Source organism: Pollicipes pollicipes, unplaced genomic scaffold, assembly GCF_011947565.3.
Source record: "Pollicipes pollicipes isolate AB1234 unplaced genomic scaffold, Ppol_2.1 Scaffold_7231;HRSCAF=8579_pilon_pilon_pilon, whole genome shotgun sequence".
Lineage (NCBI taxonomy): Eukaryota > Metazoa > Arthropoda > Thecostraca > Pollicipedomorpha > Pollicipedidae > Pollicipes > Pollicipes pollicipes.
Window position 1 is genome coordinate 44276034 of NW_023597034.1, and position 25436 is coordinate 44301469.

The 25436-nt window shown below is 48.9% G+C and overlaps 2 protein-coding genes across 2 annotated transcripts; both read right to left on the reverse strand.

The window, feature by feature from the left end:
• Positions 1 to 7182: 7182 nt before the first annotated feature.
• Positions 7183 to 13952, reverse strand: LOC119110644 (uncharacterized). The gene is made up of 3 exons (XM_037234544.1): positions 13810 to 13952; positions 13191 to 13339; positions 7183 to 8729 (listed from the first exon to the last, which is right to left on the reverse strand). Exons 1-3 carry the CDS (start codon positions 13848 to 13850, stop codon positions 8593 to 8595), a joined length of 327 nt encoding a protein of 108 aa, XP_037090439.1. The 5' UTR covers positions 13851 to 13952; the 3' UTR covers positions 7183 to 8592.
• Positions 13953 to 15800: 1848 nt separating this feature from the next.
• On the reverse strand, positions 15801 to 22176 carry LOC119110171 (glutamate receptor ionotropic, delta-2). The gene is made up of 6 exons (XM_037233906.1): positions 22108 to 22176; positions 21397 to 21588; positions 19955 to 20141; positions 17484 to 17617; positions 16303 to 16521; positions 15801 to 15950 (listed from the first exon to the last, which is right to left on the reverse strand). The coding sequence occupies exons 1-6, from the start codon at positions 22174 to 22176 to the stop codon at positions 15801 to 15803; spliced, it is 951 nt and encodes a 316-aa protein (XP_037089801.1).
• Positions 22177 to 25436: the final 3260 nt, after the last annotated feature.

The following is a 25436-nucleotide window of genomic DNA, read 5'->3' on the forward strand; positions in this document are numbered from 1 at the left end:
TGCATTTAGATCAGCGACAAAAGGTTACGCTAGACGGTAAGCTCCTTAAAACAAAATTTTGACCTGGGTCCTCTAGACCAGTAGCCTTTCTTACCTTTAAAGGGTCTATGGAAGGTACATAATGCGGTTCCTTTTATCAGTAAATTCGGAATGAGCACTAAAAACTACCCCATGCAGCAAGCCGTGGAGTAATAAAACAAGGTAGTTTTGACCTTGATCTGACCTTAAGACTTAACCTTAGGTCAATGTCATGTGTTCATTCAATTATTGTGTTGCCTAACAAAGTATCTCAAAGGTGTACAGCTTCGTCTAACACTCCGTCACTGGATCAGACTGAACGATTTCCTGGAACTTGCATTCGCTGAAACCATGGCCTGACGTTGATTTGCCTTAGGTCAGCGACCTTACAAGGTACATCTAAATTTTGATGCCAGACGATTCGCTATTCAACTATCTACAGCTATACAAAATTTGGCGTGGCTGTGCCGCGCCGTTCGTAAACCATTCCGGAAAAACCGTCGTGGGGTCAATTTGACCCCTCCACCCGAGCGCCTGTTAAGACAGGGCAGTTCGAAACATGCAGCTGATAGGAGACAGCACGAACTTCGTCCTAGCTCTGGGCCGAGCATCGGACCAGCCTGTCAAGTTCGGGCTTAAAAATTAGACTGGCGTTCGGCCCGTTGATCAATGCCAGTCACGCGATCAGCGCCCCACGCACGACCTGTAGGGGGCTGTCGCCGGGGCGAAAGCATTAATAAGAGATCGTCCATCAACTTTGTTACCCATGGATAGGGGGGAGGGGGGGGGGGTGATGGGGCGTAGCTGAAGCCTTGCAAGAGGAGGAGGGGCATGTTCTGTACAGCGTATCAGTGCGTTCATGCGTGATTGGAAATAATTAGAACTTCAAAGAAAAACGGATTATTATCTTGAACCTGGATGCCGTTGGCTTCCTATCATGACAAGGAACACGCTCGTGATTTGTTCCACGTCTATAGCTCAATTAGAGCTCAAACGGACGTGCTTGGGGGCATTACGTTGCACACAGCGTACCCAAGGGGAATGGAAAGCTCCGCCAAGCGTAATTATTGTGTAACGAAGCGGCAAGGAGGGTTACAAATGGCAAACAAAAATCGTAAAAGAACTCATGCACGGCCCCTAGAGGCAGCGGGCTGAACGTTACTATGAAACTCACGTTACGAGCGTGCGATTTTAGTTTGTTTTCGGTTCGAAACAAACGAGTTTCTGACCACCGAATATCTCATATATTATATAAACGCATGCACGTTAACAGTGCGGTTGAAGCGAAACGGCAAACAGCAGAATGTGGGTGGAGCTGTGCGGAAGCCTCTTGCATTGTCGGCGAGCTAAGCGGGCTGCCTCACACATGTAACTGTTCAACACCGGATGGTGGTTGGCGACATCTCTCCACAACCAAAGTCACTATAGTAAAACATTTTGTCCCTGACTGTGCTGGCCCCGGTGGTCCACGACGACTCCACGGGTGAAACTAAGGCTGACACCGTTTGTTAAAGGTGCGGCGAGTTGTAACTAGCAGTGCACCGGACAGCATGAGTTGTAACTGGCAGTGCACCGGACAGCATGAGTTGTAACTGGCAGTGCACCGGACAGCATGAGTTGTAACTGGCAGTGCACTGGACAGCATGAGTTGTAACTGCCAGTGCACTGGACGGCATGAGTTGTATTTGGCAGTGCACCGGACAGCATGAATGCCCAATGCTATGCATATAATCGCATGGTATGTTTGCGCTATGTAAACCAACTGAACACCGGTAGGATGGACCTAGGGCTACAGTACTCTATGCCGAGGATGGGGCAAAACCGTGCTCATTGGTAGCGACAAGCGTATTGGTGGTTGAAGTTACACTGGGATTCTAAGCATCCACGGCGTTTTGAAGTTGGTCGTCCGTGTCCAAGCTTAGGTAAAATAGCAGGACAAAACCATTTTCAGCTACTTGTGGCGGAGAACACTCGAGTCGCGTCAGGCGCTGGCTAAAGCTCCTGGTTGGCTGTATGTATGGCCTGCGGCCAGTGGCAGTTTCCGTACAATAGGCCACGTGACGTCATAGAACAGAACGGACCGTTATCATAACGTAGTATTATCGAACGTTAATCTTTCACCGTTAGATTATGCGATTCGCCTGAAACTTCGCATCGGATGGTGGTGTCCAGGCTCACGTGATGGGCGGTGCTTAGCGTGGACGCTCCTCCCACATATTATTCCAATCAAACTGTTTGGACATAATATTAAGAAGGCCTCGAAACGAAGGACGATCACACTGCACCCCAAAAAACGCATACCGATTCCGTGTATGTAGGGTGGAGTGATCCCGCTGACTCGGGAAACGTGTTTGGTTCCTCGTAATCTTGACCTTAACAGAATTGGCCCTTGAGGGCTTGTGATGCCAGGCACGCTCCTTGACCGGCCTGTGGCGGATGAACCCAGATGACAATATTGGCGAGATCCCGGCAAGCCATGTTTGACGCGGGCGTGTAACACTACTCGGCCGTCCGAGTGTGCAGGCTGCTGGAGGCGACCGAGGCTATTCCTCTGTACCTGTTGCTCGTGGTGCTGTAAACCTGGCGTCCAGTTGGCATCATTCTAGTTCAGCGGATAGTATTCCCCACAGTTGATGCCTGACAGGGCCACAGGGGGGTTGGGGGGCTCGGGCCACAAATGCCATGACACAGCCACAATGTGTCTGGATGACTCTCGGCCACTTGCTAGCTCACCGCTATGCATATGATGAGACCACACGGATAGCTCCTCTCGGTACCCGAACCTAGGGCCCATGGACGTCAAGTCCTCTGTCATGTTCCTTGGCTGCAGAGATGGCAAAATATGACATATTGGTAACAGACCTGGCTTACCCTAATCAGGCTCTTCCCAGGCCTCCGAGACCAAAATACGGAGCGGACGCTAAGGGTCTGATGATGATTTTCAGAACTGTTCGGGGTTTTGGCCTGAGCTCACGCGTTGTTAAGAAAATCAGCATAGGTGATGCACGGCCATCACTGGACCACCGCTGTTTCCTACACTCTGCACTTGATATTCTTATGACACAGGCCACATGCTATGCAACAGACCACTAATCTTGAACCGAATTATGCGGAACACACCCGACCCCATCCTGCACAGCTGGTCGCAGGACTATAACGTCAGCTCCCTGCTCCTTGTGATCCCATCGTTCGGAGCTGGTGTGACACAGGCTGTCGGCTCTCTGTTTATTGTGGCCACACGCTTCAGAGTTGGTCATGGATGGACTGGCTAGTCTCTCTTTGCTGCTAATGATCACATCAGAAACAGCCTCCAGGGCAGCGGTGCATTCAAGGAGGGGGAGGGGCACGGAAACACGTGCTCCCCCATCAAACTGTGACACGTATCAACGGCTATATAAAGAAATGTCGACAATTAAAAATCCAGAATTGAATAGGCCTTCTGATCAAGGCAAGGGCTTAACATGCAATGCAATGCAATGCAAATAATGCAAGGTATTACAGGTGTTCTTGATCCAGCAAGGGGCCTGCCTATACAAAATAGGGCCTCCTGTACACGCCTCGCGATGCATAGAGGGGCTTGCTGATTCAGAGCAGAAGCCTTACGACTCACAAAGAGGCCCCTAAGTCCAGCAAATGGCTTCGGCATCCAAAAACAGGGCATTCTGATCCGGAACTGCGGCTATCTGACACGCAGGCCCGTAGCCCGGGGCGAATTAGATGTCCGTGCATCCCCTGGAATCTGGGGTGCACCCCCAGCCTCGTTCCGCGCAGTCCCTGTACTAAGGTATGCTGTGATGTACTGTACTGTATCTGTAAGGTAAAGGAGTTTCACAACAATCAGATGGAACGCTTCCTTGTGTTGAGGACGAAAAGGCGTTGGAGTCCGCACTTACCCCTTGCCAGGTTTGCTACCAACCTCAAACCCGGTATCATTTGTGGCAGTTATGTTTGAATAATTGCTGACGTTCTTGTGTTAACAGCCTTTTTTCCACCTCAGAATGTTTCTAAATTTCCTTGACAGCCAAGCGAATCTAAAGTGGCAGCGATGGAACGTTTCGCACTATGCACGTGCCTTGGAGACACGATCGACATTTTTTTTTAGGGACTAAGCGCCTTAACAAACCTATCAGCGCACATTTTGGGACACTTCCTTTCTCTTATGTTTTACTTTTTCAACAACTTTGAATACGGCTGCTCGACGATGGGAAGCTTTGCAGGCTGTATAAGCCCGTTCGTACCCATACAGAATGGGTGACAGGCTGCGTGTGCAAATGTGTTTAGAAAACTATGGGTGCGGACACGACGATGGGTGAGAAATTTATGATGTGCTAGGTAGAGGCCTCTGATAGCTGCTACACAAGTTTATTGTTCGTGACTTTTTTCGTCATCAATAACTTCATTCGCAGTACTTTTACAATCATCAATACAAAACAGCAAATTAAGGTGCAAGCGTGATACAGGCTTTTATTTCGCTTTTAAGACTAAGTTCAGGAGCCCTCAGCCCTCTAGAAACTCAATGTTCGCGTTAAGCAGTGCTTGTTGCGTGAGCACTGACCTCGCCGTCCGATGACACGATTTAGGGTCAATGCAGAATTTGGTGCCAAAAACTTTACGTAGCACATTACTCGGCATGGTAAGTCCTGCCGTATTACGTCACTTAAGCCCAGAAGCGGCCCAAGCAGGGTTGGGGGGGGGGGGGGGGCGGGCACAGGTGACAACTGCTCCCTACTTGCAACCGACAAGGGGAGTAAGAATACGTTTTTTAGCCCTCTCCCAATTTAAGGGAAGCCGATTTTTCGAAACTAAAGGTGTCGTAGCCATCTGTAGAGTACCAAATTTGAGATCAAGAAGGCCCCATAAGTGAGCTAGAGAGTGATAAATCTGGCTCAGAAGACCCTTTTCAACATCAAAAGGCCCGTTTTCAGGATCATGGGGCCATCTTCATGAATAAGAAGCCCATGGTCTAGACCAGGAGAATCAACGTTGCGGTAAAGAAGTCCCTTCGCTGGCACAGTTGGCCCCATTAGGAGCGCCCTGTTCTAGGCTAGAAGGCCTCCTCTATATTCAAGAGGCCCTATTTCTTAAACAGTAGGGCTTTTCCATGCATCAGATGGCCGCGGTTCCAGATCAGGAAACCTTGTCTTGGGATGAAGAAACCTTGACTAGATTTGGAGTTCCCTTCGTGGATTGAAAGTATCTTTTTCCGAATTAGAAGGCCCCTATGTGCATCACACCATTTTCTGGAACAGGGGACCTTCTGTTAGGTTAGCGAAACCCTTTCCTGGATATAAGGCCCACATTCTGTGTTTCTTATCTGCCTAAATTTATTTACTTGGGCATTACGGATCCAACAGTTGGATAAGGGAGCATGTGCCCTCGGTGCCCCTCCCCCTTGAATACGAAACTGTCCAGTATGCCCCCCATTAGGAGGGTCCATTTTATCCAGGAGGCCCCCGGAAAATCCTGCCATCATCTCGAAATCCGTGGCGTTGTCCCTGCCTGTACCTAAGCCCGGCTTCTTTCACATGGCGCAACCACCTTAGTCAGAAACAAACAAGAAGTGCATACAGTGACTGAAACCAAGCCAGCCACAGGGGAGTGAAACAGAAGACGGACTCTCAAACCACTTGAAGTATCGAGGATGACGGAAGCTTTCCTGAAACATTCACACAATTTAGAGCTTAGGTACGGTAACAAAGCAAAGGGGAAGATAACGTGGAGGTAAACCTGATAAAGGTTGTACAACGGGTGGAGGACTCCCCGAGAAGGGTAAGCCCATAGGTGCCCATGTGATATGGGTAACATGGTGGTTTGGAACAGATTTTAGGAATATCATGGACGCTGGTATGGGTAAGATGTCTAAGAAACATCTGATGAATTCTAAAAGAGATTCTTCATAAACTTCTTGAGAAACTTAAAATGCTGAATCTTGCGCTTGTAATAGGCATAATGATTTCCATTCACACCTCATTCGCAGCCACCAGCACCAAATGAAAAGTTTGGAAGTGGACGTTCCTGAAACGTTTCCACCAGTTATTATAAAATACCTGGAAAGCGCAGACGAGTGGGCAGCGGGTGGGCACAAATGGACAGGAATGGCTAAGGGCCGAGTATGCGCACAGCCCCCCATGGTTAACGAGTGGCTCGGGTTGAAGACATTTCACCCAAATTGAAGTGAAGGCCTCCAGCACGGGCACCATCCCAGTGGTAGCGGGTTAGTTTGGCAAGGGAAGTATAACCCGCGAAGTCCTCTACATCACAAGATCCTGAGCAGTACCACCTTCCCCTGTCCCTAAGATTTCCATATTTTTATTTCATTTTCATATTCAAATTCGCACATTATAATTAAGTCTTAGATAAGATAGAAGTAAAAGCTTTGTTTCTCGGAGTCAATTAGAAGAGTGGAGATATAGATGCAGGACATTTTGGCAATGTTCGTTTATCGAAACAAATGGCAAAAGTGAATATCAACTTCCGTTTTTGTTTCGATACAGGTATGCTGCTAAAATACCGACGCATCTATATCTCCATCCTCCTGTTTTATTTTCCGAGGAATAGTGCTATTACTACTGTCTTATCCATGTGCATAATGTTCCTTGCAATGCACTTAACAGCCTATATCATTTCTTGGTTTTTGGAATTTTGAATTTCAAGCGTGTGTACCGAATAATGCACTTGTCATATCTACGTGATCAGAGAGCTTCGTTTAGCCTGGTTGGGCATGCAGTTCTATGCAATTTTCTTGTCTGTTGCATGTCATAACACGACAAAGATTGCAGTCACTTTGTACTAAATTAACAACGACAGAAAAGTAGTCTGACAGATAACCAAAGGCAGTAACCATGGTCCGGGCGAGAACCATGCAAGCAAACGTAGTCCAATTCGGAATAGGACGCAACACCGCAGAACCGAAATAACTGCATAGCAACTAGTGTTTACCAACGACGAAAAGTGAAGTCCAAAAGTGAAGGCTCAACGCAAACGTCCCGTGTCATAGCGTGACCTGACCTAATCTGACCTTGTAAAATGTAGGTCTAGCTAGGGGGGAGCACCGCGGTTGCAAAGCTGTCAAATGGAGTAGTGATTATGAGCCCAGTATGTGCACAATCGATTTTCATCTACACACGCTTGGGGGCGTCATTTCGAGCCTTAAATAAAACGTGACACCTAACCTGATCTAGAGGTCAGCTAACAGAGGCATATCAGAGAAATGATTTGAAAGGAGGGGTGAATGATAGATTAATTTACATGACAGTGGAACCTGCATACAAATACGGTAAGTGGGTATGTCTTTTAGAGGTCAACGTATCTGATTTTAGTCACAGTTTTCGGAAGGCTTCAGGTTTTTAGCTTGATGCGCAACCCCTTAAAACCATGCTACATAGTCGATTTTGGTAGCGAGGGTTTCAAGAGGAATGAAATGGCGAGAAACGTTACGCCCACCTACCAATTTATACACTTTGTGCAGCACGTTGACGCGTTGCCATTATTCATGAATCAGGCTACATCCATTACGGCACAGAATGTTATCTGCACTAAGCAGCTGAAAAAGGAACCATTTTACCATTTCAGCATGTCATTATTTTACCTTCTTTTAGTCCTGTCCGCATCTATGTCCGCGTCTAGTATGTGCAATATGGTATTCGGAAGAGAAGGCAATTCCAAGGTTTTTCTTACGTATCTTTGTCCCGACTTTGCATTTCCTCTGTTCCCTCTCCCAGGTGGCCGAACTTGCTTTAGGTGCTAAAAATTCGTCAACGTAGTGTTGTTGTTAAGTTGGTTGCTGCCAGGAAAATTGCATCGTTTTTGCACAGAGTATCCATCTTTTTGTTGGTTTATTGGTGCACCACCTGGGAGCTTGGTCTGGCTACGGGCCTGATGATACGTGGAAGAGGCCTCCTGCTCCAGAAAATGGGTCTCTTGACAGGTAAAAGATGCCACCTAATCCAAATCATGGCTCTCCTAGTTAATAATCATGCCCTCCTAGGTAATAACGAGGGCCTCCTAGCTCATAAGGGGTCTCCTCGTTCTTAACAACGATCTCTTAGTTCCCCGGATCAGCACAGTGCCTCTTTCTCCTCTCCTCTTCTGATCAGATTATGGGTACCTCAATCATAAAGGCAATCTCTTTGTCCAGAAAACGGAACTCTTAATGCAGAAAAGAGCCTTCTAAGTCCACTTCAGTAACATGTAGCTCAGCTATGTATGAGCTTAATTTTGTTAATACACGTGATCTAAAAAGCATTTGTTTAGGCAAAAAGGTCCCTAAAAGCTTAAAGGGCAAAACCATACTCTTGCCTCGATGCCCCACCCCCTGCCCTGCTTCACCGCCCCGGGATGACATCCTCCACAGCTGACAGTGAATGAACTGGTCAGCCTCTCTCTGGCGCTCTTTATCGCGTCCTCCACAGCAGCTGTGGTAAAAGCTGGCCGGTCTTCATTGCCCATTATCAAATCCTCGACAGTAGCTGTAGTTCTGGCTGGCCGTCTTCAGTGTTCATCGTCACGTCCTCCACAGCTGGTGCGGCATGCCGGATAATCTCACGCTCTTTCTCCGGTGCTCGTGAGCGTAATTCACATCCTCCACAGCTTGTGCTCTATGGGTTTGGCGGTTTCTGGCGCCACGCGCTTTTGGTACTGGATCTCGGTGCTGTTGACGCAGTACGCAGACAGGTGTTCCAGAAATAGCACCACCAGGCTAAGCAAGATTCCTGCAATGTATAGCACGATGTTAATGAAACGAGGAATGGCGAACACAGGCACGTAACGAGGTCACGTGCTACCCTTACACTATACGGGTGCGTTTTACTTTAAGTTCCTCGACAAGTCCTAGAGCTTTTTTTTCGTAATTTCATACCACGTGATATGATTCTCTTCTGCGATCTGCCTGTAATTCATTGCCAATAAATACATATCTTACTGCGCTGCTAAATTTTCACAATTGTGCAATTGCATCGTCCGCTATAATGATGCAACAGCTGCTGCAGCGCAACACGGTAAATATGCACAACATCAAGCACGTCAGAACCACCTCAGCAGCGAGTAGATCCAGAAATGATCATGTTAGTAAAGCCACCGGACTATCAAAGGTCACACAGCGGGACAACCAGCAGACATCGATGATAATGGAACAGAGAAAGAGAGTGGCAAGAGAAAAGAGAGGTGGATAGAGAGGTCATCAAACGTCGCACAGCAAATGCTATCATTCTAGTGATACATGATATAGCATCGATATAGTACCGATACAGGATTCAGCACCGAGATCATCTGCATCGGGCATGCATGCCTAAAAAGGGGTTGACCTGCTTTGGTTTGGCTTCATTTGATTTGATTTGATTTGGCTTGATTTGGCTTGGTTTGGTTTCACTTGGTTTGGTTTGTTTGGGCTGGTTTAGGCTAGAGCCCTTTCGGCCAGCAACGACCATTTGAAGAGCTATGGGATAACAGACTAGTTACAGGGAATGTTTTACATTTGAAGATATTGAGGCAAGCATGATATATGGTGAGGTAAGCTCACTTCCATTGGTTTGCCTTCGAGTGTTAAATACCGCTCCAGACGAAAAGCTGCTTAATAAACACACTTCTCAGCAATTCATCATTTAAATACGTCATGGAACGTATTTATGACGTCATGCTGCGGCCAGATGAGTCGAGTCAGAATTACCACTGTAGCCGGCGAGCTGACCCCCTTGTATCTTAATTTCCCGAGAGGTGCCCTTCGCGGCGCTCGAGATATTTGCAACAATGGTTCTGTGCTCTCGTTTTGCCCCTTTCTCGTGGTGCCCTTGAATATTTGTCGGCGATTTAAAGCAAGTTTCGTGCATTCACGTACTCGATTATGACGCATATCTTGCGCTATCTTGCGTTATTCCATTGCTAGTCCTACTTTCGCCACAACCCAAACCACTACCCAACTTGTTGCATTATATATAGCAGGAGACGTGAGTCGCGTTTGAGGCTTTCCTGAATGCATGAAACAGGTTGAAGGCCAAGTATAGTCCGTGGATGCCAGAAATTATGCTGACGAACTTCAGAGACAGACTATTCTATTGCGAAATTTTTGTTTATTGATCTTGAGTATTGCATGGTGAATGGGATTGCAGAAATTGCGTGACGTGTGTATGGCTTCATGCATGCCTGTGTGACCTTGACATAATCTGTACGAAATAGTCTGCACAAGTTCGCGGTGTCTAGCTCAGAAGTCATAGGTTCTTAGATCTAAGAAATGTGAAGAGCGCTGAATGATCTTTAAAATACCTATCTCATTTCAAGACCCCATGCAAATGTGGAACACGCCTTGTGATGGTAAGGCAACATGCACCTGAAGGTCCTCCACCAAGACTTATACCGCGTACCTGTACGGGCTTTGTGCCCGGCGCTCGGAGGGGCCCTCACCAGGAGGTGCTTAAGCCTTCCCATGGCTGGCACATGTAGCTTTCCCAGGATAAACGGGATATTTGGGCGAAGGAGCATGAGGCGAGATGAGGACAGGAGGCCAGATGAACCAGCGAGGATCCCGGGTAACGAATCATACTGAGTTAATTTGACGTCATATGGAGATCTACCAGCTTGCTGCTAAATCCCCAACGCCATTGGTTGTATGCAAGAAGGCCACTGTGGCTCTCAAACGACACTACTGTCTTGGCAAGCAGGGTGCAGCTTTGCAAATTTGAAAACACGCGATCCCCCGCCCCGACTTTTCAAGATGGCGCTAACTGCTTGTCATCGACTTGACCTGTTCGGTTTCTGTTTTACCACGTTTCACAATTACGTTGAGATTCATGTCTACCTGGACGGGGGCAGTGTGTGGCTGTCAAAGATTGGCACTCATTCTGGATTTCTGTTGCACGGGCACATCCGAGGGAAGTTTGATCTCGCTCTGCGTGTCTTATCAACATGTGCCCGGATGGGTGGTAGAATACCACACCTTCGGGTGTGGACTGATGTCCCATAATACCGCAAAAATAAGCTAGCCGGAGAAACCAAAGTCACAGGGTGGGTTGGTGCCTGTATGTGAGCTCGCTCATGTCAAAATGTGAAGTGATCTTCGGATCAAAGGAGATTAAGCAAGGTCAAGCTCCAGGTTGGTGTCCAAAGTTCCTCAGATCTCCTCATGCAACCGCCAACCGCCAACCGCCAACCTATATACCTTTACTTTACGTTTCTAAGTAAAGGGTCACTGGTTTCACTGCTCAAATCTGTTGCGGTCCCTGCGATCAAATTCGGAATGGCCATCAGAAACTGTACCGCGCAGCGAGCTCTTCAGCAAAAAAAGCAGGTTGGTTTTGGCCTCGGTCTGACCTTCATACCTCACCCAAGGTCAGCGGAATTTGTCGTAATCCTATATTGTATTGTGTAACTGTCTAAGAAACTATATCAGAGACGAATGATTTCACCAAACACTTAGTTGTCGCATCAGATTAAATGACTCACTAGAAATTGGCCTCGCGGACAGCCACGACCTGACTTTGCCCTGCCATAAGCCATCCACCTTACTAGGTACCTCGAATTTGTTTCATGCCGGAAGATCTTCTATGCAACCGTTATGCGAATTTTGGCGCGGCTACGCCACGCGGCTGGAAAAACGCTTGGGCGAGGGCGGGCAAATTAATCCTGCTACCCGAGTGCGTGTTATTAACTCACTTTACAAATTGTCTTCTGCTAGTGAATGACGTTATCATACCAGTACAACGAAACATTAACGATGTAGTAAGCGCGCCTGTACTTTCTAGCACAATCTGGACCAGTTGCGCAGATGATCTGAAGCTGACAGACAAGTATTCAACATCCTAAATTGTAACCAGCATCGGTAAAATCGTTATGTTGACCACTGACAACAAAGCGTAATCATAACCAAAAGAGTATATTGCGCTGTTCTCCGACGATGGATGTCTACCGAATAGCAGAGTGATGCTGTGAAACATCCTTTAAGCTGTAACGACTGTACGTGACCTAGACTATTGTTAAGCAAGCTCCCGCCTGGAGTTGAGTAGGTGCTATCATATGCGATGCAAACTGGGCTGTATGGGTCTCGGCAATATGTTTTGGAGCGGGCGAGAACGGCAGACATAGTATGAACATAGATAAACGTCTATTCTGACCACTTCTGCACCAAATTACGATCAGCTTTCAAGCACCACGGAATTAAGGTTGGGAAAGTAAAACACGATATAAAAAAGAGTTAGAACTCAGCACAAATTTACAATATGGCTACGCGGCGTACTTCCGGCTCTCCTACCTTTCCTTTCAGCACAAGCCCGCCGTCGAAGCGGACACTCTGGCACCCAGGCGCAAACAGCATCCTTAATGTCCATTCAGAACGTCCTCAATCAAATCAGACACAGCCATTTCCCCCATTGTTTCCAATTGGCCGTCCCTCCCCGGAAACTACGTGCAAAGTTCTTGTTTCGTTGGTCTTCCAAGAGCGTGATTCCAGCACGGAGGTGTCGTCCGTTCTTTTTTTTACTGCAACGATCGCATGAAGTTTTAGAGCGGAGACACACTACAGCTGTTTTCACACTAGCGTAATTTAACTGTGAACTAACTTGGTACTTGATCTGAAACGCATGGAAAATGATAAAACTGGGTGTAAAACCCATTGTTTGTCGTTAAACTTAATTAACACGGTGACATTGCCTCGGAAGCATTTTTGTTTTGCCGCGTATCAGTTCGTCATCGTACGTTTGGAGATCGTGTCGAGTGCCGAAAACTTGAAGTACAAAATAGATACGTGAAGACAGTATATTTATCTGTAGCAAATATTAGGTCTTTTGAAAGCTCTGCCAACAAGCCATGAACTTCCCTCTGCTTATCCCATTTTTGCGCACATCAAATTCAATGCCAAATTAGATCCGTCTCATGATCTTAGCGTGAAAACGGTATTTACGTCTTTGGCTTCACTATGCTAACTCATGTCATCTTCTCCGCAGTTTGAAAAAAATCCGTTAGTGCTACACTGCTACCGAGCGTGTTGCCAGTGTTCAACGTCTGTGTTATGCTGGCGGAATATCACATTATTATGTTCACCTATCCGTCAGACCAGATGTAACTAAACCCAACTGAGTCAGGCATGGTGTCACACAGGCAGGGACCACGAAGAAGCAGTGAGTGCTGTCGAGGAGAATCATGTAGAAAATAGTAACGAGATAATCGAACAGACAATACCGATTTACCAGCTGGCATCATGACGAGAATGGCGCCAATGTCGTCAAACGCCAGCGGCCGAACGCCGGAGGGCGAGCCACACTTCTGGTTGGTGACATTCCAGAACCACCGGTTGTACAGGCCATCAATAGCGCCGCTCTGGTACAAGCCCTGCATGCTGAAACAGCCAATGTGCACACGGAAGCAAGCTTATTGGCCCCTGACGCGGCGCCGATGGGCCATGACCTAGTCAATGGCTGTGCTGTTCTGTGCACGACGGGTGTTATTAAAAGCGTGGTACCAAAACACTGGACACAATTGCACTTAGCCATGGTATCCCTATGCATGCATACATACATACGTACATATACATACACACACACACACACACACACACACACACACACACACACATATATATATATATATATATATATATATATATATATATATATATATATCAACGTGTCATGTCAATAATGCTGTTTGAGATGTCACCATGAGATGTCACCGTTTACCATGGAACATCTGTACGGGTGCTCCCCACGCTTGAGCGACCAGGGCGCGTGCCGACACACGAGCTACCGGTCCGTCCACCGCAGTAAGCCGTATAAACAAACAGAAGCCATCTGCTCTGTTATCACTTACACGTGGTCTATCTCCGGCTTGAGCTTCATGTGTTTTTGCATGACGAGAAAAGCAGGCTTGCCGACGTTGCCGCCCAGCGTGGAGAGCTGACCAGATCCATGTGTCGGCTCCAATGGCAAGGGGACCAGCCTGCAGGCTCTTGCGCCCATGCTGATAAACGCCTGTTGGTAACCACCAGTGAACATCATTATATCCTATTTCCGCGATGCCTTCGGTGCAGTTGAAGGCTGTTTGTAAACCCGTGGGGTTACCTCTGCTTATTTATCAATGCACCGCTTCGTTCTCCAGCATGAAAAAAAAACAAGCAACTTATATTGCCGGCAACTGCTATAGCGGTTGGGTTCATGCCTTATGGCACCAACCACCAGTTGAAAAGATGCGTAATTCTGGCGAATGCTTGTGAGAATAGCACTCTTTAATCATATTTCTGTACTTCTGTACCCATGAAATGGTACATACCTACTTCTGTATTTATGTACGCATGACAAAGAAGCAAATCGGAATGCGGGCTCAATCACCCCATCCCCTTTCATGTTGCGAGAGCCACCTGAACGATTCCCTCTCGGAAAACGACGTTTCATTGCTTGCGACACAAACCACATTTCTGTAGAGAGAAATTCTGAAATTTTGTCATGGGTGAATACACGAAGCAAAAACCAATCAAGTGTGCTTTTGTACTGCGGGAACATTGTTTTAATGTTTATATTTTGGTGTCGTCGGTATCCAATGGTATGGGGTCTCATAGCACGTGCCAGAGATTCTGTTCAATTGCAATCAATGGGTTCCAGGTGCCACAGTGAAACGATACTGATCTAAAAGCCTATAATACCTATGGTATTTTACCGTTTTAATTTTTCTTGCGACTGCTCGGTCTCATAATTCGGGTAGGAAATAAGCGAATTTTTAACAAGCGAAATCTGAATTTTTGCAGTGGCGTATTCGGGCTATTCGGGGCAGGGGATGGGTATTGGGATATACTCTTGTTGACAGCCGGAGTCCCTCTTTTACGCCGTGTGCTACTGAGTAGCAGGGTCTTGCCCGCGCCCTCTTCACCTAGAGACCAATATGGCCCCGCCCTCCAGGTTGACTGACGTCTTAAAAGGTGATTGGTGAAGTGGTAAAGTGGTGAAAAGGATGAAGGCGCCCTCGGTGAATTGCGCAAATACTGGGATCTGGCATTCAACTTGCCCACAATTCATCGATTTTGCCCCATGTACTTGGCCTGCCAGATAATACAATGTCCATTTGTGTCCCGAGGAAAACCGTTTGGGGTGGATTTTCCTCCCCCACCAACGTGGTGGACGACGCTGCAACGCTCTACCTACAACGCTACAACGCTCGCCGACCGACTGTCGGCCGAGAGACCGCGCCGGCGCCCTTTGCGTTTGTTAGCACTACCGCACGTTACCGCAACAGGCTGGCACTGGATCCAGTATCCGCCTGCATCCGCACTGCAGGATAGGTGGATTCGCTCGTATAGGTGGAGCCAGCTATCGCGGACTCGGCTCTGGTCAATACAGGCTGTTTGACAAAACGCACTGTATGAAATACGTTTAAAGGCCTGATTTATCAGGGGTTTTTATTCAAAAGTATCCTGCCCATTTTCACCAACCTGAAGCCAACCGTCATTTCCAGGTATATCTAGCATTGCTCGTATACCATCAGCGCTATAAACTTAGCACCTATGACGACCAAAACAACAATCTCACATGAGTCCACGTGTGCACCAATAAATGAAAAGATGACCTAACGTGCCATCCAAAAACGTGTCCTAGATCAGTCCATGATTAAGATTAATTGTGAATGTCTGACACAATGTGAAATAAATGCAGCGTTGGAAAAGGTTACAAATTTCAAGGTGATCGATCTGGATTGGTGAGAATGTTAAAAGAAGAAATCGAAGGAGGAGCGGCGATTAAGTTCTCCCTCACACAAAAAAGGTTAACTATGATAAAACCTCCAACACTGCACCGAACATTCCTATAAACGCATCATGTTCGGTTGCTTGCCTGCTCGAGATTAAAAGAGGTGACTGTGTTCGGTTCAAACATCTGTCCCATCGTCTCTGGGGTCAGAGTCTTGACGTTCCTCCCGGCGTGAATGCGCTCGGAGAGTATCCTCAGCGAGTCCTCCTTGCTCGTCTGAAAACGAGTGGTTGGTCGCAACACAAATCCTGTTTTGTGACGGGGCGGGCCGGCTCGTCACAAAGGGCAGCACTGTCAAGGCTGGATAGGGGTTTCGTTTGGTGTCCATAGACTGAAATTAGCTTGTGTGAAACGGATTTATTAAAAAGCAGCAGAAGCGTTCGAGTGCAAATGTCTTATTCAGCGTGATTTTTCCAACAAGATTTCCCAACAATATCACAACTCGTTACATTTTCTCCGAGCCAGGCGTCATCCGCGTGCCAAATATGTGAACTTAGTCTTTCACGTGAATCGACATGATCGTGATTGTCGTACAGAGTGGCCACTTGTATAAGCAGTAGGCACCGACCTTCCAGTCACTGACGTAGGCCACGCCCGGCTGGATGAGCAGTGACCAGTCGCTCCTAGCGACAAAGTCCTTCACAGAGTTGACCTCTGTGCTCGTCTTCAGCACGGTCATCACCGAGATCAGCACCGCCGTGTACTCGACGTAGATCATGGTACCCAGCAGACGCGTGACCAGCGTCACGATACGGGAAGAGATACGACAAGGGGTGGTGGACCAGCCCTGTGAACAGCACAGCATACCCCGTTATCAAAGCCTGAGGGAGCGCCGCTGGAATGCCTCGTTATGGAAGGTTGAGGGGGCGCCAATGGGTGCCCCGTTATCGAAGGCTGAGGGGGCGCCACTGGGGCGTCCCGTCATCAAAGGTTAAGGGGCACCACTGCGGTGCCCCGTTATCGAAGGCTGAAGGGGCACCGCTGGAGTGCTCCGTTATAAAAAGTTGAGGGGGAGCCGTTGGAGTGCCCCGTTATCGAGGGTTGAGGGGGCGCCGATGGAGTGGGGGCGCCGCTGGAGTGCCCCGTTATCGAAGGTTGAAGACGTGCCGCTGAAGTACGTCATTCCGCGCCGTTGCACGAGATGTCCCCGCAGTCAAGACATGCTCTGATGGTCCACGTTAACACCGACATATTCGCGAAAGGCGAGTCCGGTGTCTTCTTTCAAGTCCGGTCCTATCCCTTCGAAAAGATGCTTCCCACCTGCGACAGGTAATATTGATATGGAGTCGCGAAGCTAAACCAGCCGCTCTCATGGATGTACAGTCCCGAATTTTGTATTGTCCAATACTCTGCCAACTGAGCTGTCCCCGTGGTTCCGTACTGGGACATGTCAGTAGTTTTTACTAGCGTGTGACAGGTGCGGGGACGAAGGGCGAGAAACCGCGCTGACGTGACCCGCACTTGACGAGCATGTAGTGACAGTTGGCCAACAGAGACAGACTGAAACAAGGTGGTCCTTCCTAAGCGTTCCATGGCACGCTAAAATCTCTCCGTAAAACAGTTTGTCGAATCGCAAGACGTAAATCCACATGATCTGCAGCGCTAGTGCAGGTGTTCAGCGCGCTACCAACCGATCTTCCGGGCGGCAAAGGAAAAGCACGCAGACCCTTGAAACTACTTTTTTACCAAGGCGTCGCCCCACACATCGTCGTGCTCACTGCCCACTCCACAGAGCGCGTACAAGCTGACCTGTTGCACTATGCAGGCGTATATGTGCAGCAGGCTGGAGACAATGCCGAATGTCTGATCGTCCTCTTGGCTCTGAGGTCGGGTCAAGGTCACGGTGACTCGTAGCAGAACGGTGGCCAGCAGCATCCCGCACACTGGGAAGACACGGACAGTGGGCGCGGCGTATGGCTGGACCAGGCGCATCGCGACGCTGCGCGGTTTGACACGGCGGGCAGACGCGTACAATGGTGGCAATGGTCCGGGATGCATGTTGGTCCAGGACCCATAACGGGACTACCAATTGGGTGGAATCTCAGACAGACGGGAGGACAACCACGAACGCATGACGCATGAGACACCACGCGGCATGCGTGACTGCATCTCATGACATACACCACATGACAGCTTAACACCAGCCCACGCGACTCATTTCAGGCATCACCTCACACACAGGCAAGTTTCACAGGTAGTGCGAATTAAAACGAGCACAAGTATCGTCGGTTGAGTAAAGCGATTCTCTTCAACCCACGATACGTAAACGTGATATGCTAACAAAAGAGAATTGTCATATGAAAACCGTGCCGCATTTGCGATTCAGCAGACAATACCGATTCCCTACTCGATACTCAGCGTAGCAGGTATGTTCGGTTGGTCTTTAAGACCGATACTCAGCGTAGCAGGTATGTTCGGTTAGTCTTTAAGACCGATACTCAGCGTAGCCGGAATGTTCGGTTGGTCCTTAAGACCGATACTCAGCGTAGCAGGTATGTTTGGTTGGTCTTTAAGACCGATACTCAGCGTAGCAGGTATGTTCGGTTGGTCTTTAAGATCGGGTTTAAGAGGCCGTCGGTTCACAGCGAGCATCAGGGCGACCACGGTCCACGGATGGTCCGCCCGAACGAGTTTCAGCTGGCTGTGTGATCGTTGGGGCAACCAGAAAAATAACTGCAATTTGTTCTACTTGCAATTTCCGACGAAAATATCGCAAGAAATGACATGCAGCGGGATAAATATCAAATTCGCTGATGGGAAATGTATAATGCTGACACAGTTCAGAACAGGTTATCAGATTCTTCAACCCCGGCCGGTGGAAACAAGCGTATCAACTTCCAGCGCATTCAAGCAAGATAAATGCGGTAGTTCCCATCGATTAACTTCAACTACAATGCCTGTAGTCGTTAAACGCTGGGCTGCCATCAGTGCATCGATCAATCTCCTGCAGCCTACGGACTCAGCGATACGGCGTTGCTGCAAGACCCGCTGCCGGACTGCCAAAATCGGACATGGTTATTTACTCTCGCCCAATGAGGGGATGGGGGGGGGGGGAGTTCTTGCGGCGAGGGGCTGACCCCGAAATTTTCTTATGCAACTTGCCTATAACTTGCCTATAACTTGCCTACGATGGAGGACATGATGCTGGTTTCGCAGGAACTGAGTTTATGATATTATTATCCATTCAGTCACTTTATAGCACTTTTCTTCTAACTGGTGGTGACCTATAACCGATTTGTGAGGGTTAAGCCAGTCGGGTTTCTTGCCAAATCCACGATACAGCTCACTTGCTGGCAAATAAGACATGTTACTTCTCTGTTTTGATGTAGGTCAAGGGGATGGGGTCCTGCGCAACTGAGACTTGCCGCACACAGGGGCCCCCGTCAGTGTGTGCACATGCTTGGGCTGGGCTCCCACCAAGGGGGTAGGGGGGCACCTTAGCCAGCTTCTGGCTAATATACGTACTTATTACGGATAAACGGGGCGTCACGGATGTTGGGAACGAAGCATAAAGGTTGAAATAAAGCAAATTTGGCATATACAGGGCACCACAAGAACGACAGGGCACCGCGCTAGTGAAGGTGAGGCTCTCGCCCTGGCAGAATTTAAAGTGATGGATCACTGCACCGGTTCTAGCGACGCCAGCCACCCAAGCTGCGACAGTAAGGACGACCACGGAGCTTGAGGCGGGGTCTGCCGTCGTGACGGCTCGGATGAGGTCGCGAGCTGCGCTGGAGCTGTTGGCACCGGTCGCTGCGTCGATACAATAAGGCAGGCCGCTGCGCTAGTTCGGGACTGGTCGCTGCGCTGGTTCTGATGGAATCTGTCGTTACCCTGACTGGCTCTGATGGCAGTGGCCGTCACGTGACGCCCGGCGCGGGATCGGATTCTCAGTGCGGTGTAACAGGACCCGGCCCCTGCGCAGGCTCCGATGAGCCCGACCAGTGTGGACCGGATCAGTTGTGGTCACCACTTTTTAAATTTTCTTGTAACGTCACTAGCCACCTCAACAGATTTTCTTTAAAATGGTCCCTGACCACCGCAGATGCCGCGGCAGGTCTCAGATCTGGGTGCAAATTGCTGACACTGCCAGCATCACCTTCAGCTGTTACCTCAGTTGACGAAACCCACTTGTTTTGTTCTCACGGATGGCGGCCGTGAATGGTTTGCATGTACATACGATTACAGGGGCATTTCTATATGCGCACAGATGTGCTCACCAAGGCAGATCCAAACGTTCGTGTCGAAGGGCGTTAGAAGAGAGCCGATGTTGTTCATGTTGGCCCGAGGCCGACCTGGCACCAGGAAATGCGTTCTCTCAATGAGAATGGGCACCTTGCCCACGAAATCCACCACCCGCTGTCTTTCGAGAGTCCACATCATTGGGGCCAGGCCCACGTGCGCGCTCTGAGGAGAGAGGCGTCACGTGTGAATCGTCATTGAACGGATTGATGCGTGATGTCAACTCTCCGACTGATTAAACAAATGGCGTGCCTGATGATAGATCCGCTGTCAGAAGCAAAGCCCGGTGACGCTGCGGAAGCTATGCTGTACTCTAGGCCTGAAGCAAGCCAACCCTCCCCCCCCCCCCCCCACTGCTGAATTCCATCACTGAAACACGCATTGCAGACAAGTATATCGTTCTGATCGCCTCACTCCTTTGGCGCAACACCTGGGGCTCCTCTACCGCTTCCGGCAATGACTGCAGGAGTAACCGACTTTTTAACACGAGCACGTGCAATTCTGTGCAGTCATCACGGTCGTTTAAACCGCGGAGTGTTATCACGGTAAAATAAAATAACTTAGGTAAACCACACTATCATATTATACCGTTCAGTGCGTCACGATGCAATGTGGCTGGCTGCGTCTAATTATCCTTACATCCATGTGCATGACTTATGTGCTTTCCAAATCTCCTCGCATTGCTCTGTTGATCGCATCCTTTCACAGAGTATTAACATCAAATGATCACACGCGCGAGGCCCTAGGGGTCGTGGCGAGTCGCGAATTGATTTTTGGTGGCTAAAAATTACCCTTGGAGGCATATGCCGGTACACCTCAACTTGTTATGCGTTTACTCTGGAGATATATGTAAAGATGCAAAGCTCTGCACAGAGATAAAAAAGACAGTCTGACAGCGGCTGACCGGCCTGGTGATCAGCAACACGGGAGGCCGCAACCTCACCTGAGTAAAAGTCATAGATCAGTCCACGGGTTACCACCTCTGTTTTGAATTTTTGTTCCGCCATGTAGCATGCCGACCTTTTCTGACCGCGCTAATGGTGTGTCTCTCTCATTTGTAGGCTTCGAGTTGTGTTGCTGAATGGAACGGTATATTTTCCATTGGGTTGGGACTTTGCGTTGAGCTTGGCGTTCGATGCTCTGAAATTACTATCAAAATAGTGTAATAGCCATCAATCTGAGGATTTTAACCAATGAAATGCAGCAAGATAGTGTGTTAAGCACACAAGCTGTTGGAGCCAAGACACTTGAGTGGAATATAACCAATTCGGGGACAACAGGAAAATGATTAAAATATACCTGTTCAGCCATATAACTGAACAACAAGAGCATTATGCCAGAGCAGATGCGGCAATAGACGGTTTCTCATCACGCACAGCCTCATTTTGTGGGAGAAAGCCCTGCATCTAAGACAACTGGCCTTGCTGACGAGTCTGCCGACGAGGCCGGTGAATGTGCCGTCCTCTCGCCGTATGCCGAAGTCGCCCGGAGTGTTGTTGGTGTCGTACACCACCGACACGCCGATCGTCGCGGCCAGCACTTGCATCAGGTCAGCCAGGTAGCCGGTCACATGGTTCGGCCGAGCCGGGTCCACCAGCGTGAACGGTGGGTCCTGTCGGGGCGGAGGTGGTCAGGTGGGGTGGGTCCACCAGCATATATGGCGGGTCCTGTCAGAGGGGGGAGGCGGTCAGTTGGGTGGGCCCACCAGCGTAAACGGCGGGCTCTGTCGGGGCAGAGGCGGTCAGTTGGGGTGTGTCTACTAGCGTAAACAGCGGGCTCTGTTGGAGCGGAGGTGGTCAGGTAGGGTGGGTCTGCCAGCGCATATGACAGGTCCTGTCAGAGAGGGGAGGCCGTCAGTTGGGTGTGTCCGCCAGCTTAAACGGCAGGCTCTGTCGGGGCGGAGATTCTCACTGATCAGGGGAGCACTAGCGGTGGTTTCTACCAGAACGAGGACAGTTAAGAATGGCGAGTCCACCACCATGCACGATGAGCTGTGGAAAACGAGCGATGGTCAGGATGGGTCGGGTCAACCAGTGCTCACGGAGGGCCCTGCCAGAGGGAGGTGGTCTGAACTTTCCTGACATCAGCCACGTCCCCGCATGTTTCGGCGGCGCGTCGCACCACTACTCACGTGGAACGTGGCCACAACCAGTGTGTCGGTGTGGCCGGTGGTGTTGGCCCACCGCCCCATCTGGTGCATGTCTGGGTCCGCCGTGGCGTGTTCGCTCACGAGTCCGGACCGCTGTCGGACCCGGTCCTGGCCCCGGTCTTCCGTCCGGCTCCAATGCCGGCTCGTTCACGGGAATGACATCGGCTGCCGGAGGACATGTTGGAGAAGGTGAATCGCACGAAGTACCTGGCTGAGTGGCTAAGGCCTCCGATATTTTAGGCATTTCCCAAACTACAGGCGCAGACTACAGTTCAGCTCCGTGACACGTTTCACGCTTGGTGATCTGTCCATCGTTGAACCCATTAACGCCCGGGGACTCATTTGAGGGCAATCAAAGTACCAGCCTCTTACGTCTGGTCGATTTTTTGTCGAGCTTGGTGTCGATGTCTATAATTTGTGCGGACCCTGTAACCTCATCCCCTAATGTTGACTTGGGGCTACCGAATGTTGTTTGGGACGGCGCCAAATTTTACTGGAATTTTACCACCTTGAGGACTATGTTGAACATTACACAAGGGCGCTTATTGTGCATTACCTGATGCTACAACCAGGGGCATGGATTTCGATGGATTGGGATACAAAACAACGGGCAAGTTCCGCAAAAGTCGCGATTTATTCAGTGACTTACTCTGCGATGAGTTCCATTTGCTCTGAAGACACGTCAGATGGTCAATAACGGCACGATAACATAAAACATGACGATTATTTTGCAATGCTATGTTATTTTTAAGTTAAAGCTAGATGAAAGGACGGGGAACTCCATATTACCAAATAATTACCCGTCAATCGAAATTTTCAACGATCAGAATATTCACCACCACCAACTAATATTTGACAAAATCTCCTGACGCCTCAAAGACCTTAAGGTCCCCTTTCAAGCTAAAATTCAGTCTTAAAGAACGGGGAACTACCGATCATAAAAACAGAATCCGACCGATTTCAAGTTCGAAAGCATCATATTGTTCGGAAGCGCGAGAACTAGCGTCAGCCAAAAAGCCCTGAAACCTTGAGATCATCTCTTAGGTCAAATTTAGGCTCAAGTGACGGGCAACTCCAATGAATGGGCCCGGTGGCGGTCCAGGATTTCGTCAAGGGGAGACGCAGCATTCTGGGGCCCTGGAAGTGTAGGATCTCCCTTACCTTTATCTCCCTGGGAACCCATCTTCCTGTGTGGAACCCTACGGAAAGTAAGCGTGCTACGTATGTACATTCATGAAGCATGTTCATTTTCTCCAGATCAAGGTGAATCCTGTCATTTTTAGGCGAAGTATTTTGGTGAATGCGTGGTACATTGAACAAAAGTTGGGTGCTAGATACCATCAAAATCAAGCACGGCACTTGATTCTTAGGCCATTTACGGCTAGCTCGCTAGTCGATGTGATCAGCTGATAGCTAATCAATCTATGCAAAGTTTTTGCTTTGACTGCTATGAAGTAGCTTTGCACGATTTTCGACTCAACAAAACATCCTATCATTTACGACGTGTAAAGATCGTGATGCACGAGTATAAAAGTGAAAGTTGTTCAGTGCATTAGCGAGGAACATTATTCACATAGATAAGACAGTAGTATTAACCTTATTCCTCGGAAAAAACAGGAGAATAGAGATATAATTAGGTTGATATTTTGGCAACATGCCTTTATCGAAATAATAGCAAAAGTCTGCTATTGTTTCGACATTTCATCCCAGCCAACTTCTGCTATTGTTTCGATAAAGGCGTGTTGCCGAAATAGCAACGTAACAATATCCCCAGTCTGCTGTTTTTTCTAAGGAATAAGACTAATTCTACCGTCTTGTGCATACAAGTGTTGCAGGTTCAATAACCAATGGATATGATGTATGCCATGTCGACAGCGCGTACAATTTTACTCAATCATTACAGGTAAAAGTTCATCGGTGCATATCCCATTGCTGGCCTAAGGCTTAGGCTCTAAGGGTCATCGTGTAGATCTTAGACTTGTGTACATGAAGTGATTTAGCCAGGTCCACGCGAGGAACATTATTGGGCAAGCAAAACGCAGGCACATGTGGGGCTTTTGGCAGCATGGAAAAATCTTTCGAACTTTATTGGAAGAGCCGACGACTTATAAGGAGGACCCCAGAGCGATCAAAGAGTGCCCCGGCCGATTGAAATTTGGGTCCCCGTCAACAGCGTGGGCCTTCCGATAAAATGGAAAAGCTTAAGAACAGGTGGGGACGTCACCTGAGCGATCGAGGTTGCTGCGGCGGGACCACAAGGGGGGTTCTTTCAAGAGTGTAGGGTTCTCAGAGCAAGCGAAAAGAACCCAAGACCAGTATGGTTGACCGTCCATCGATCGGGAGTGCACCGGCGGATAAACATTAAGATATAGAGCACCTGAACGAAAGGGAATAACCCAGTGCCAGTGCACTTGAATGATTTGAACGATCGGGTGTGCCTTGGCAGATAGCAAACAAGAGTGGAGGGCCCTCCACAGTGAGATCAAAGGGAGATAACCGCAGACAAAGATCAGTGTAGAGAGCCTCTGGACATTGCGTGTCCCAATGCATTAACTTACATGGGGCCCAGCAGCAGCGCAGGGCCCTCCAAGCACGTGGAAAGAGCCCGAGACCGATGCGAAGGGCCCCTGGGTCGCCGAGTGTATCCCGTCATATGGGGCCCCAGCAATAACGTATAAGAATCCGTGAATGTGATCAATCAAGAGTGCCCCCGGCATGTTAGCGGATCGTACCCCAAGAGCAACGTAGTGCCCTTCAAGAAAATGCAAGATAAAGGGCGGCGTGGAAGGCTCATTAGTGATCGGATTGACCCGGTAAATAGACATAAAGGGCCCCCGGTAACAGCATAGGGCCTCTTGACAGTGTAATGAGCTTAAGAATCCCCCTAATCACCACCCTCTCGAACAGCGCATAATTTTTTGGGTCTGCTCACGGGACCCTCACTTTTGTTTGCAACTGTTGGTGATCGTCTGGTGTTGAAAACTGCGTCCGTTCGGCCGGTTAGGGCCCGTTCGGAACCAATGAAGCACTTCGGGGCCGAAGGGGAAGGCATAGCCCCGTGCCCCTCTCCCCCCTCTCTGGATTTGATACTAGCCCGAGCAGATTAAACAGATGACCCCCCGAAAAGAAGGAAGTGCCCGCCAAGCAAATTCAAAGCATCTAAGATCTGACGCAGGGGGTCCTTGAACAAACGAGGGCGCCTGAACGAGTTAACAGATGGGCCCCTGACAAGAGTGTAGAGTCCTCCGCAAGTGAAAGATATTTGGAAGGGCCCTAGGCCAATGTATATGGCCCAGGCCTAGGCCGACGAG

What these genes read in the sequence shown, in the direction of transcription:
- LOC119110644 (XM_037234544.1), bottom strand. Translation starts at nt 13,850, where the DNA reads ATGCAAAAACACATGAAGCTCAAGCCGGAGATAGACCACGT. An exon ending in AAGCCGGAGATAGACCACGT is followed by an intron (nt 13,340 to 13,809) that starts GTAAGTGATAAC and finishes TGGCTGTTTCAG; the next exon opens with CATGCAGGGCTTGTACCAGA. An exon ending in TCTCGTCATGATGCCAGCTG is followed by an intron (nt 8,730 to 13,190) that starts GTAAATCGGTAT and finishes TATACATTGCAG; the next exon opens with GAATCTTGCTTAGCCTGGTG.
- LOC119110171 (XM_037233906.1), bottom strand. Translation starts at nt 22,176, where the DNA reads ATGCACCAGATGGGGCGGTGGGCCAACACCACCGGCCACACCGACACA. An exon ending in TCGGCAGACTCGTCAGCAAG is followed by an intron (nt 20,142 to 21,396) that starts GCCAGTTGTCTT and finishes CTCTCTCCTCAG; the next exon opens with AGCGCGCACGTGGGCCTGGC. An exon ending in CCTACGTCAGTGACTGGAAG is followed by an intron (nt 15,951 to 16,302) that starts GTCGGTGCCTAC and finishes ACTCGTTTTCAG; the next exon opens with ACGAGCAAGGAGGACTCGCT.